This window comes from Taudactylus pleione, unplaced genomic scaffold, assembly GCF_031769625.1.
Source record: "Taudactylus pleione unplaced genomic scaffold, aTauple2 ptg000064l, whole genome shotgun sequence".
Lineage (NCBI taxonomy): Eukaryota > Metazoa > Chordata > Amphibia > Anura > Myobatrachidae > Taudactylus > Taudactylus pleione.
Window position 1 is genome coordinate 5,980,913 of NW_028284466.1, and position 14,070 is coordinate 5,994,982.

Below are 14,070 nucleotides of genomic sequence, written 5' to 3' on the forward strand. Positions count from 1 at the left end.
ATATATATATATATATATATATATATATATATATATATATAAATATATAAATATAATAGATATACACACAAACAGCATTTACACATTCTCATATCACTTCTGTGCGCCATTGGAGTACCCTGTTCCTTACACTATAAAACTCAGCTCAAACCTCACACCGACACAAGAGTGGACAGGTCACTGACTTGCACAAAATCATCTCCTACGCTGGGCTATTTGGATACTTCTGCTGATATGATTGGTTACAGCCAGGGGCGTATTAGCACCTGAAGGGGGCCTTGTTCAGTGGGCCCACGCCTCTGGGCAGCGTGCCCCCCAGCTCTACATCTTACCTTGCTCCGGCAAGTGAAGGTGGTCCCTTCTCCTTCATTGCGCCATCTTCCCAGCGATATTTGGGAAGAATGCACATGTGCACAGGCTCTAGCACGGTGCCAGAATCTTTGTTTTCACTGCGTGGCGCCATCTTTCCAAAGATGTCGCAGGGAAGATGCCGCTGAGGAGGAGGGACACACTTCACTTGCTGGACCAAGGCAAGTATACTTTAAGTGCAGGGTCCCCATTATAAATACGCCTATGGTCGCAGGTTATTCTATACCCACCCACATTAAAACTCAGGTGACAAGACTTTATTACACTATGTAACAAAATTATTTTTTTTGTTTGTCCTTGTGTCTGAAGTGTTATTTCCTAATTGCCTATGCCCCAAGAGTATAGAAAATGCAGACGACACTGGCCACAGCAGACAAAAGTTCTGTCAAGGGGACAAATAACGTCAAGTGAGAGCCACTGATGGTCTCCAGGAAGGTGCTGATGCCTCCACTACAAATCAAGTTGGGCCTTATGAAACAATTTGTTAGAGCTCTAGAAAAGGATTTGGCAGCCTTCCAGTAACTTCAAGACTTCTTCCCTAAGCCGGTGTTTTTGTGGAACCACAGATTAAAAAGATCCCGCAGTGCAAGGAATTTCCAAAGACACTTGCTCAGAGAGAGGAAGCTGCCTGGACCAACTTTATCGCACTGGTTCGGGGGGCTTCCTGAGCAATCACAAGGCCGAAAACTACGTCGAGTTGGTTGAGACTTTGGCGAAGAAATTCGGCAGAATGGGTTGCAGGTTGTCCCTCAAAGTCCATATTCTTGATGCTTATCTTGAGCGATTCAAAGGGACTGTACTCGTAGGAGCAAGGCGAGTGCTTCCACCAGGATACACTGGAGTTTGAATGCTGCAACCAAGGCCAGTATAACGAGAACATGATGGAGACTGATTCGTGAAAGTGATGTACTCTATTAGCGTAAATCTTGAAAAGCTACTCACTTCTTATTCTTTTGTGGTTCTGTTTATACAACTTTATATGTTAATTTTCATACATACGTTGATTTATTCTCACATTGTGTAAAAGATAATGCAAATTCTCATCTGAAATAGGTAAATTACAAAGTATAAAAATGTGCTGGTCACACAAGCAAAGTTGAGGGGAATAAATACCATTTTCCATACTTTTGATACCTAAGCAATTAAGAAACAGCACAAGGAAAAAAATGTGTTATATATCAAATTACCATACATTCACTTTATTATAAATCGAAATTCCACACAAATTATTATTTATAGCGGCAAACAAAGTACAACTCTCCACTGCCACACACTTATTATACAACAAAACAGGGGTCAGGGAACTTTTTGACCTTTTGCCTCAAAATATATTTAGATACGCCGACGTTACCCCCTTGATTTGAAAGGAAGGAAATCATATAGTAGTGCCCCCATAGTTATGCCCCTGTAGTAGTGCCCCCATATAATGCCCCTGTATCAGTGCCCTCAGTTATGCCCCTGTAGCAGTGCCCCCATAGTTATGCCCCTGTAGTAGTGCCCCCATATAATGCCCCCATATAGTGCCCCTATATAATGCCCCTGTAGTAGTGCCCCCATAATTCCCCTGTAGTAGTGCCCTGATATAGTGCCCCTGTAGTAGTGCCCCCATATAATGCCCCTGTAGTAGTGCCCCCATATAATGCCCCTGTAGTGCCGCTTGTACAAAAAAACAAAAACAAATAACACTTACCTTAATCCCCGCTCCTGCATCCGCCGCCGTCCTGTCCACCCGGCTGCTCCTCGGAACTATGGGAGAGACGTCATGATGTCTCTCCCACAGTGCGCATGGAAAGAGCCGGAAGCTGGAGTTCAGGAGAGAACTCCAGCCTCCGGATAACGCGGTGCTGCAGGGAAGGAGCCAGGTGCACATAACATCTCAGCGGGCGTCCGGCTTGGAGCCTCCCTGCGGCACAGCCGGCCATGCATATGAATCATTGTACATTATAGAATGATTCATATGCATGCCCGGCTGTCCGTCCATTACCCCCAGGAATTTCATTTTTACCCCATGTGGGTAATTTACCCCTGTTCCCCGACCACTGCAATAAAACACAACTTTCCATGAGGTCTAAGATTCCACTTATATCCAATGTCAAAGAGCACATCAAGGTTCGTTTCCAGAAATCTTACCATGGGTTTTGAATGTCTCCGTATTACTCTTGTTGAACAGTCTGTCCCTTGAGGATTTATCTGAGACGGCGCTGCAAAGCTATGTGACTGAGAAGGTGTTCGAGAACATGGCCTCCTTGACGTCTGTTCTGTCAAATGCAAGTAAACACACACAAACTTTATATCAACAGAAATATCCATGACTATTATGGTATCAAGTTATTAAGAAAAAATTATAATAAAAACACAAAGTTAACCAGGGTACACACCCCATGTAGACTAGGACAGCGGAAGCTGCAAAGTAACTTTTATTACTCAGAGAAAAATGGCCTCAGACAATTTTAATATATGACACAAGAATGCCCCTTTAGACACAATGTGCAACCTTCATTAGAAAAGGAGGTGTTCTAACCAGCAGACAAACAGATTGGGTTATTTTTCTAGAACAAAATTGCTGGGCAACCTGATATAGTTAAATTGGTGCCTGAGCAGTCCTCCATCCTTCAAAAGGTCAAAACATTACCCTTAATCTTGAAAACAAAAACAAGAAAAATCCCACAAATGACCTTAGCAGGCCCACATCACTCATCTCAAAATGTTCCAAAGTTCAACAACATGGCAATCTGACCTCCCACTTGTTCCAAACTAACCCAACATGCCTTCAGAGCCCCACAAGCACTCAGATCCAACATACACTCCAAATTTCCACCACATGCAACTCCGCGACATGAACATCAGATCTCCCTCAATTTTTCTTACAGTTAGTTCTAGTGGCTAATGCTCTCCCCTGTGACCATAGAGGACACTGCACTCCCTTCTCATCTTCTGGTGTGCTGGGTGACCTCCATGCGTTGTGCAGAGGAGGACACGTGACACGGAAGTTAGCTCAGTGTTATTCTCGGCCTTATAGCAAAACAGAGAACAAGTAAAAGGGGAAGCAGTCACCTGGGGACTGCAGGTAAAATACACCAGACCGTCTGTTGCCCACCAATTATTTAGAACTATTGTTATTGGCAACACCACCTATTGTACAGTTACCTGTGAGACAGTTTTAGAAATAATTTCAGGCAGCACGAATGACGGCAAAAGCCTTGTTTTAAGTAGTCAAATGAGATACATGAAACACCTATGGCTATCTCAACTCAATAGTTCAAGTTTAACCAGTAAGTGGGGACAACGGAAGATGCTACATCTTACCTTCAGTTGCTCTGTTGACAGCAGATAGAGTGCTCAAGACTTTAGAAAAGTTATCGCCAGTGTAAAGGTCATCTGCATCAAACAGCTGTAGAAAGTCACAAATCACAGTTACAAAAAGGAATTAAAGGGGAGGAACTTGTCAATATGCTACACACTTAATTGTACACTTTCAGGCTATAAAATATGAGATATGGTAAGAACTTACCCTTGTTATCTCTATTTCTACGAAGTCCATAGGGTTCCACAGGATACCTTGGGGTATAGGTGTGACGTCAGTCGCAGGGCACCAAAGAGTTAAGCTTTCAGCCTCCCAGGATGCACTAGGTCCCCCTCCTATACCCCGCCCCCAGGCCAAGGCACCTCAGTTAGTTACCAAGCCATAGGCCGGAGGAGGAGAAGGAAGAGAGAGAACAAAGATCTGGACACATACAAGAATCACATTCTCACCAGAGGGAGACGGAAAACCGGTGACCAGAGCAAAGCCCATCTGCAGCACAGGTGCGACAGGGCGGGAGTCCTGTGGAACCCTATGGACTTCGTAGAAATAGAGATAACAAGGGTAAGTTCTTACCATATCTCATATTTTCTACTTCAGGGTCCATAGGGTATCCACAGGATACCTTGGGGATGTCCCAAAGCAGTATCCTTTAAGGGTGGGGACGCTCCTGTGCAGAAAGGAGAATCCGCCGCCCGAAGGAAGCATCCTGAGAGGCGAAGGTGTCAAACCTGTAATACCTCACGAAGGTATGGACAGAAGACCACGTAGCAGCCTTGCAGATCTGAACTGCCGAGGCACCACGTCAAGCTGCCCACGAAGGACCCACAGACCTAGTGGAATGAGCCTTCAGAGAAGGAGGGACCGGTAGGCCTTCATGAAGATAAGCTTCAGAAATAGCCATACGGATCCAGGCTGCCAAAGTTTGCTTTGAAGCAGGCCAACCCTTTTTACAGAAGCCATAGAGGACAACAAAGCGTCCGACTTCCTAAACAAAGAAGTGCGGTCCACATAAGTCCTTAAGGCCCGCACAACATCCAAAGAGGCCTCACCCACGGAAAGACCCGGTGAGTTAAAGGCCGGAACAACTATTTCCTCGTTAACCTGAAACTGGGAAACAACTTTGGGGAGAAACTCGGGCCGAGTGCGGAGCACTGCCCTGTTCCCATGAAAAAAACCAAGAAAGGGGGTCTACAAGAAAGAGCCCCTAACTCAGAAACACGTCTGGCTGAAGCAACGGCCAGAAGGAAAACAGTCTTAGCTGTTAGCCATTTAATATCCACTGAGCCCAGTGGTTCAAACGGCGGTCCTTGGAGAGTCCTCAGGACCACAGCCAAATCCCAAGGCGCCACAGGTGGAACAAAGGGCGGCTGAATACGGAGAACACCTTGCATAAAGGTGCGCACATCCGGGATTGTAGCAATCCTACGGTGAAACCAGACAGATAGGGCCGAAACCTGTACCTTCAAAGAAGCAAGGCGAAGCCCATGATCTAGTCCCGCTTGCAGGAAGGCGAGAATCCGAGACAGACGAAACTCCCGCGGTGCATAACCTCTCGGTCGACACCACTGGAAGAACGTATGCCACACGCGATGGTATATCCTCGCGGAAGACGGTTTCCGAGCTCGTAACATGGTACACAGCATAGAGCTGGCAAACCCCCAGGACCTCAGCATGGCCGTCTCAACAGCCACGCCGCCAAAGACAGCCGAGTCAGGTCCGGGTGAAGACAAGGACCCTGAGACAGAAGGTCCGGTCGTAGCGGCAACCGCAGAGGACTGTCCACGGACAGACCCTGAAGGTCTGAGAACCAGTGCCGTCTGGGCCACGCGGGAGCTATCAACAGGAGCGTCCCTCCTTCCTGTTTGAATTTCCGGATTACCCGTGGAAGAAGGGAGACCGGAGGGAACAGGTATGCGAACCTGAACGTCCACCGGACGGACAGAGCATCCACCAGAGACGCCCCTTCGTCTCTTGTGCGAGACCCGTACACCGGCAACTTGTTGTTGTGCCGGGACGCCATGAGGTCGATTTCTGGAAGACCCCACCTGTCCACCAGTAGTTGAAAAACGTCCGGGTGCAGGGACCATTCCCCTGGATGAACGTCCTGGCGACTTAGAAAGTCCGCCTCCCAATTTAGCACTCCCGGGATGAAGACCGCTGATATGGCCGGAAGATTGCGCTCCGCCCAAACCAGGATCCGAGAGACCTCTACGAGAGCCGCCCGACTGCGAGTTCCTCCTTGCCTGTTTATGTAGGCCACGGTGGTAGCATTGTCCGACTGGACCTGCACCGGGTGACCCTGGAGAAACCGCTGTGCCTGCAGGAGAGCATTGAAGACCGCACGGAGTTCCAAGATATTTATTGGAAGCTCCGCTTCTGTCGGTGTCCACCTGCCCTGGAACAAGTGTGGACCCGAAACTGCTCCCCAGCCCCGAAGACTGGCGTCCGTTGTCAACAGGACCCAATTTGGAACCCAGAACGGACGTCCCTTGTTGAGGTGGGTCATCTTTGACCACCACGCAAGGGACAGGCGAACCTCCGGGGTGAGCACAATCGTCTGGAACTTCAGAGACTGAGGCAGCCCGTTCCACTTGGACAGGATCAGGTGCTGCAGAGGTCTAGAGTGAAACTGGGCGTATTCCACCATGTCGAACACCGACACCATGGAGCCCAGTAACCTCATCGCCGAGTGTAAGGACACCCGGCGGCTGTGCAGACAACTGCGCACCCTTGACTGTAAAGCAGAGATCTTGTCCTCCGTCACGAAGATCCTTTGCTGTCCCGAGTCCAATAAGGCTCCAAGATGCAGAATCCTCCGAGACGGGATTAGAGTGGACTTCTGCCAGTTAATTAGCCAGCCGTGCCGTTGCTGCAGTGCAATGGTCAGGTCCAAGTGGTGTAACAGGAGCTCTGGAGATCGTGCCACCAATAACAGGTCGTCCAAGTACGGCAACATGCGGACTCCTTGCAGCCGCAGAGAAGCCGCCATGACCGCCATAGCGTCCTGTATGTCCAATGACACCATGTAGTCCCCAGGTTCCAGCGCCAGAATGATGGACCGTAGGGTCTCCATCCGAAACTTCGGGACCCGCAAAGACTTGTTGAGTGCTTTGAGGTTGAGAATCGGACGATATGACCCATTGGGTTTCTGTACCAAAAATAGATTTGAATAGAAACCCTGGCCCCTCTGGGAGAATGGAACAGGCACTATAACTCCAGCCTGGAGCATAGTGTGCAATACCTTCCGCAGCTCCGTAGCCTTGTTCCGGTCTGATGGTAGACCCGTGGTGAAGAATCGAGCCGGGGATCTGTGCCGGAAGGAGAGGGCGTACCCGTGAGAGACCACCTCCAGAACCCAAGTGTCTGTCGTAGTGAACGACCAACACCGGGAGAACTGCAGCAGGCGGCCTCCCACCCTGGGATCCCCCAAGGGGAGACCCGGACCGTCAGGCCGCAGGCTTGTCATCTGGCTTGGGGGCCGGACGTCTGGTACTCCATGCCTGTTTCCGGGGCTTGCCCGATTTCTTAGGGCCAGCCTGTCGAGGAAACGACTGTGGTTTGGGCCTGCCCTGGGCCCTAGATGACCGAAAGGACGATGGTCCAGAACCAGAAGGAGCAGCGGCCGACGGGAGACAAGCAGATTTGGCTGCCGCCAGCGTGGCCACAATCTTATCCAGATCCGGACCGAAGAGAACTTCTCCGGTAAACGGCAACGCTTCCAGACCTTTCTTGGATCTGCGTCCGCCTTCCAGGATCGCAGCCACAAGGTGCGACGAGCAGCTACCGCTGCTGAAGAAATTCTAGACACGAGAGTACTAATGTCTAGAGCCGCCTCGTTGATGTAGGTGGCCGAATCACGGAGATTGCCAATCAACTCCGCTTGTTCGGCCGGACAGTCGGATTCAAAAGAAGCCTCTAATGAATCCGCCCAGCGCTCCATCGCTCTGGCAACCCAGCAAATGGCCATAGCCGGCCGTGCTGCCCCCCCTGCAAGGGAATAAGCGGACTTCAGGCAGATTTCTACCTTGCGGTCCGTAGCATCCTTAAGGGAGGACATGGATGGCATCGGCAATGTGGCACTACGGACAAGACGGGTCACGTGAGAATCCACCTGTGGAGGGGATTCACACTTAGCAAAATAATTATCCGCGAACGGATAAGCCACCGCCAGGCGTCTCTGCGGCTGGTATCTTTTGCCAGGTTGTTTCCACGCCTCCTCTAAATGGTCCACCAACTGACCCGAAAGAGGAAAGACTGTGGCATCGCCCTTCACATCTTTGAAAAAGGCATACTTAGATTTAGCCGCTGGGGGAACTTCGTCCTCAATCACCAAGGCTGTGCGGACCGCCCGAATAAGTCCAGGAATATATACTTTGGACTTAGCATCAGCGTCCTTAGTATGGAAAGGTTCCTGATCGTAAGGATCCAGAATCTCCCCATCATCAGACGTCCCTTCGTCATCCTCATAAGGAGCGGACAGAGACGCCACCGGCCTTTTATGAGGCCGCATCACAGACTCCCCTTGCAATACATCCGACAAGTGCTGTAAAGAACTCGTCAGGGAGTTAACCCACGCTGGCTCCTGAGAACCCGGGAGCGGGGAAATAGGGAGACTGTGGGGTACCACCAATTGTCGTGGGAACCCCTGCATGGGTGACGACACCACAGACTGCTGGGACAAACCCATCGGAGTAAACGCGGGCTGCGGAGCTAACTGGCCCACTAAAGCTGTTAACGCCTGAGCGAAACAAGCCCAGGGCGGCTCCTGTACCGGTGCTGTAACCGTAATAGGCCGCGCCATGGACAACACTGCCGGCAAAGGCCCTCCGCGCTACCCTCCCCCTCCGCTAACGGTACTTTGCACGTGGTACACTGTAGCCGGAGGGGAAAATCACTTTCAGACATGATGGCACCACGTATGTGACCTCTCTCACCAATTAAGTATTAAATAGGCGAGAGACCACCCTGCAGCACCGCACCGCAAGGGCTTTAGCAGAAAGAACAGGGACAGTAATAAAGCTGACAGTTTAGTGAAGAATAGTTACAGGCAGCGCTAGCACAGTCACATACAATGCAGAGAAATAACAATTCCTGCACTAACAGCGCTGATCACTCAACTACACAGACACAGGGCCTGGTAGGACACAGCGCTGCATACACAGACCTGAGCCACAGCGGAGGAGAGGTATGCGGGGGGACCCAGACCACGATGCTTCCTTCCAGACTTCCAGCAGCGTTCACCATGCGTTGCAGAGAAGATGGCCGCCGAGGAGCAGAGAGAAGCTGGCCTGGGGGAGGAGCGCTGACACAGGACCAGTCAGCACAGTGCAGAGAGGGCTGTGTGCAGCGGGGGAGGCGCCGGCTGTGAGACAGGGAAGGCGCGCTCCCCTGGCATGCATTTAACCCCTGGGACGCCGCAGCGATACCGCTCTGCTGCGGTCCGCTGTCCCAGGGGGTAGTGGAAGCGCAGGTTGGTCGCCTGGCTCCACGCTGCAGCCAGTCCCCAGGGAGCCCCCTGCCTGGGGACTTAGGACCATGTGATCAGCGGGGACCCACCGCGGGACCCCGCTGCTTACCTCTGTCCCCCTTGAATCCGGCCATGGTCCGGAGCATCTGGGGTCACCGCTAGCTGTGACCCCAGACGCCCACCAGCATCCCCGGATCAGTACCGGCGTTCTGGTACCGGCGGGGTGTAGGGAAGACAGCATGGACGTCAGGACTGACTGTCCATGCTGTTCATCCAGTTGTGCAGCCACAGCTGCATGAAGAATAAGCTTCAGGGGCTCTTCTAGCCCCCACTCCAACAGGTGCACCCGACTCCGGCCGGGCACCAAACTAAACTGAGGTGCCTTGGCCTGGGGGCGGGGTATAGGAGGGGGACCTAGTGCATCCTGGGAGGCTGAAAGCTTAACTCTTTGGTGCCCTGCGACTGACGTCACACCTATACCCCAAGGTATCCTGTGGATACCCTATGGACCCTGAAGTAGAAAGTACTTTTCTAGAGCTTTCAAATTACACAGCAGGGAAACCACTCGGAGTCTCTTCAGGAGTGTTATACAGCCAGACCCCTGCACTCAAGAAATGAACATCTCACTCAACCTGCATTTTGTGTAATTTGGATGCATACTTAAAGAAATTTATTACACATAAATAATTGATCGCCACCCAAATCTTCATGGTTATAAAACAGTTTGCTGATTATTCCTGGTTTTGTACAGTACTCAGTTAAACAAATGACTAAATAGTTAATTTGCTGTTGCTGACAACCATCAGCAGCCACTAATAGCACCGGGTCCTGGTCATCCGCAAATAATATCGCTCAGATACTCGTATAGGAATCTTTTTCCTTCTCTGCATGTGTGTGCAATTTTATAAACAAGCCCTTACTATGCTTGGCCTATGTATAATGCCTCCCATATGGCCCTGTTTCGCCTATCCATGGGTACGTGTCACGCTAAGCTGCCTAAGCACCTATGTGTAAGCCCCCAGTTTTGGGCATGCGTAGTGAGAATGCACACAGGATATGGCAGGCCAACTGGGGTACTGCTCATGCTCCATCGTGTGAAAGGCTTTTAAAAAGGATTTAAAAGCACATTATACACCTGAGTACTCCCACAGAACTCCACTATAATGTGAGAGAAGTCACCACATGTGAACCCTGCAGGAACGGTTGAAGATGATGCGTGTGCTCATCAGAAAGGGTGTTTGCACAGGTCCATTGTTTTTACTATGAGCATTAAATGGGTGTTTAATTGGCGTTAAGAACAAGTCTTGAATGCAGAAAACAATAACGGCTACCATTGTGAATGACTTCATTTAATTATTAACATTTACTTACATGGCATACATTACCTATTTACAATTAGTTTCAACTGGAATGTTCCTGCAATTTAAAAATCTGATATTTGGAAGGAAATATACCCTCATTTGTTAATTTACATTTTTTCCCCAAATGATAACAACATGATCTGGAAATATTGTTCCATATTTCCCTGGTGTCAGTTGAAAAACCAGTTAATGCTGCATTACAACCTCTTCTAATAACATCCTTCCCTTCCCCAAAGACCTAAGATAAACAGTTGCTAGGGGCAGCCCCTGGGGCTGTGTGACTCAAAACAGGGTGCGGGAAGGCTGCGAGTGGGAGGAGCAATCAGAGTCTGCAATCTAGGGATGGACATCGGAAGCCTGGCATCAAATGGTTGCCGGGCTTCAGACATCAAATCTAACGATGCAAAAAAATAAATTTGATCATAGAGCTTCCAACACTATGTACCCATTAGTCAAGCCACCTCTTCAGGGAAAAAAAATTTTGGTTGCAGCATGGACTGAGCAAATTCTGTGTGGAGTTGCACATACAACAACTAAATGGTCTGCGCAGCCACCATTCGTTGTCGCTCTCAAACAATTCAAGTTGAAACAATAAGCTCAATATATAAACATCAGATGTAATGTAACCTCAAATAATCATAAATAATTGCAGTGAGGCCAGACAAATCTGTCCTAAAAAGATGTGTCATATTTATTTAAGTATAATTAATAACAACTTTTTCAAAGGTCACATGATCGGTGACGAAACGTGTTAGTCAGGACGCTGACATATGTTTGAATAATTGAGTTACTGTTGCTCTGGTCCGGCGATCTCCAAGACAGCACGTTTACCGCAAGCGTATAGATAATACCGCTGGCTAGAATACGGATACCTCCGGTTGAAAGTCATGATCCGCGATTTCGTGAGATTACAAATAAGGGGGCCCCCATACTGTACGGACACTTCTATATTTAATTAATCGGAGGACAAGATTCCGGATATGAGCTGACAGTTACCTGATTCACTGGGCTACGGATTGCTACCAAATGGAAAGCTGTTGTTTTAAAGAAGTCCGTGAGTATTACCAGTAGTGGATATATCCATCTGGATTGAAGGAAGGTCCATAAGTAATAAACTGTCTCCAATATATGACTATCGGCTTATGTATGTCACTCTCGATCATTCATGCTAGAGAGGTGGCTGGATGATATGAAGTACAACATATATCAACTTGAAAACGATAATTATTATTACAACGTGGGTTAATTGGGGCTGAAAAATAAGTTGAGAGCCTCTTCCCACGGACGGTATTGGAAGTGAATGGACCTATATGGTGTATAACAGTAATAACGATATCGTTATCGTTCACTTTATCGTCCATTTTTTCACCTAAACGATAACGACGAACGACCAACGATGTGCGTTCCCGCAGGTCGTTCATCTTTATCGTTCATCTGGCAAACATACAGGCCAACCTGACGATATTGTCAGGTTGCTGCATGTTGGGGAATGGGGGAGAGAGCCCGGCGCTGAACGATATTGTTAATGATATTGTTCAGCGGGTGTACTCAATGTCATGAACAACACTGAGCACACCCTGCCAGGGAAACACTAGACGATATCGCTCAGGGAGCATATCGTCTAGTGTGTATGCTCCCTAAGCGTTCTATTAACTATTATGATAGATTTAAGTATAATTAAACCATTTAAAATCTGACATCTTTTTTAGGACAGTTTTGTCTGTCCTCACTGCAATTATTTACCGTATGATTATTTGATGTTACATTAAATCTGATGTTTATATATTCAGCTTATTGCTTCAACTTTAATTATTTGAGAGAGATTACGATTAGTGGCTGCGCAGACTATGCCTTCGTAATTAAATCTAACGATGCGATGGCAACTAGCCATCGCGTTACAACCATTCGATAGTATAACCATCACAATGGTTATATTTGCGCCCGAAAAGGGGGCGGAGCCTCTAAGAGGGAGTAGCCTTGCTGCACTCCTGTCCGTGTCACTGTGAGGGCGTGAACAGCACTTTAGGCAGAGTCTGGGGGCAGTCCAGCATCTCCACACTATGAATTCTGGGTAACCGCCGTTGTAAAACCAGCAAGCTTTTGGATGGGCATCAGAAAGCTGCATCCGATGGCTGGCAACCATCAAATTCCCAGGATTCGATGGAAAAATTACTTCCATTGAATTGGAAACATCAATGGTTGCTAACCATTGGCTTCCGATGTCCATCCCTACTGCAATCACAAAATGTGCATCTTCTGATTGTTCCTCACTCCACTTAGGTGGTAACGCAGCCTCAAATTTATCTGCAGAAGTAACAACTAACAATCCTGCCGTGCACAACAATATTGTTTCAACAAAAGATCAACTAGTAGTAATGGCAGTGTAGTGAGAAGGGGCAGGGAGGTCAGAGAAGAATTCCTATTTCTTACACTACACCCAAAATCTCCAACACACAAGTGGATACCTTAGAAAATATTTCAATACATCCAAACATCTCCACCACAAATGGAACAAAAACATTAAACAACAATTTGCAATTATTTTGTATCACTTTTTTTATATACATACGTTTTTTGTTTTTTTTTAATATTGCAGTACTACATTTGAAGTCACATTTTAGTGTCAAGTAAACTGAAACTTTATTCTGCATCAATTATTGCAGCTGTAAGTCTGACCTGAAAACGACGAAGAAGCGGATTTGTATTTGGCACTAAAAGCTTTAACTATTTTTGTCAGAGCAGTTGTTGGTTAACATCCTGCATAATGTAAAGGTGGTAAGCAATACCTGAATTAAACATGAGAGAAACCTCACCTCGACCCGGAGAGAGCTACATGCTCTCAAGAACTCCCTGATGTTTTCAAGGCAATCAGCTTCACTCTTCGGTTCTGCAACAAACTAATGACATTTAAGAAAAAAAAATCAATTAGTAAAAGATAAAAACTTCACAAATCAGATATTTCATCTCAGTACATAAACAGAATTTGCATTATAAAAGGTATGTTTTTAGCAGATAATAATCCATGACACATAGAAAACAGATGTGCAGTTACTAAATCTTAATGATAAAAAGTTCCTGATATATACACATTGTGACACTATAGCATACACTGCATGATGGGATGTGCCTAGGCAGGGGCGCCGAGAGGGAGTTGGGAAGGATACCGAGTACCCAGTCTTGTACTCGCCTAGGGGATCTGGAGGGTGCCAAGGCCTGCCATGGAGAAGGTGGAATGGCCCCCTTCTAGGTGCATGCCACCATGAAGCATAACATTTGAAGTCAAAATTTAAACAAGTGGGTGTGGCCACGCCTCCCTGTTTGGCCAAGCCTCCTCAAGCACCTGGGCCCGCCATACGTCTCAGCGGCCCAAAATACAGGAGAACTAAATGCTTGCTTTGTTACCTTGGTAAAGGCACCAGATATAAGTAGTAGTATACATTTTACATGTAGTAAATCCTAATGTGATCTCAGTAAGGGATATTCAGATATTTTTAATTTATTGGGTTGTAAATACTCTGCTATTAGGTTTACATAGTAAATACATTGCTTTTACTCAAAGTAAGCAAATC

The 14,070-nt window shown here is 47.7% G+C and overlaps 1 protein-coding gene across 3 annotated transcripts in view; it reads right to left on the minus strand.

The window, feature by feature from the left end:
- The window catches only part of ARHGEF6 (Rac/Cdc42 guanine nucleotide exchange factor 6), a 133,303-nt gene that overhangs the window by 102,201 nt on the left and 17,032 nt on the right, over positions 1-14,070 (minus strand). For all 3 annotated transcript variants that reach the window (XM_088465777.1, XM_088465775.1, XM_088465778.1), the window contains exons 2-4: positions 13,315-13,398; positions 3,676-3,760; positions 2,500-2,627 (exon numbers count right to left, since the gene is read on the minus strand). In XM_088465777.1, the coding sequence (XP_088321903.1) occupies positions 2,500-2,627; positions 3,676-3,760; positions 13,315-13,398 (297 nt within the window). The remainder of the gene's footprint in view (positions 1-2,499; positions 2,628-3,675; positions 3,761-13,314; positions 13,399-14,070) is intronic.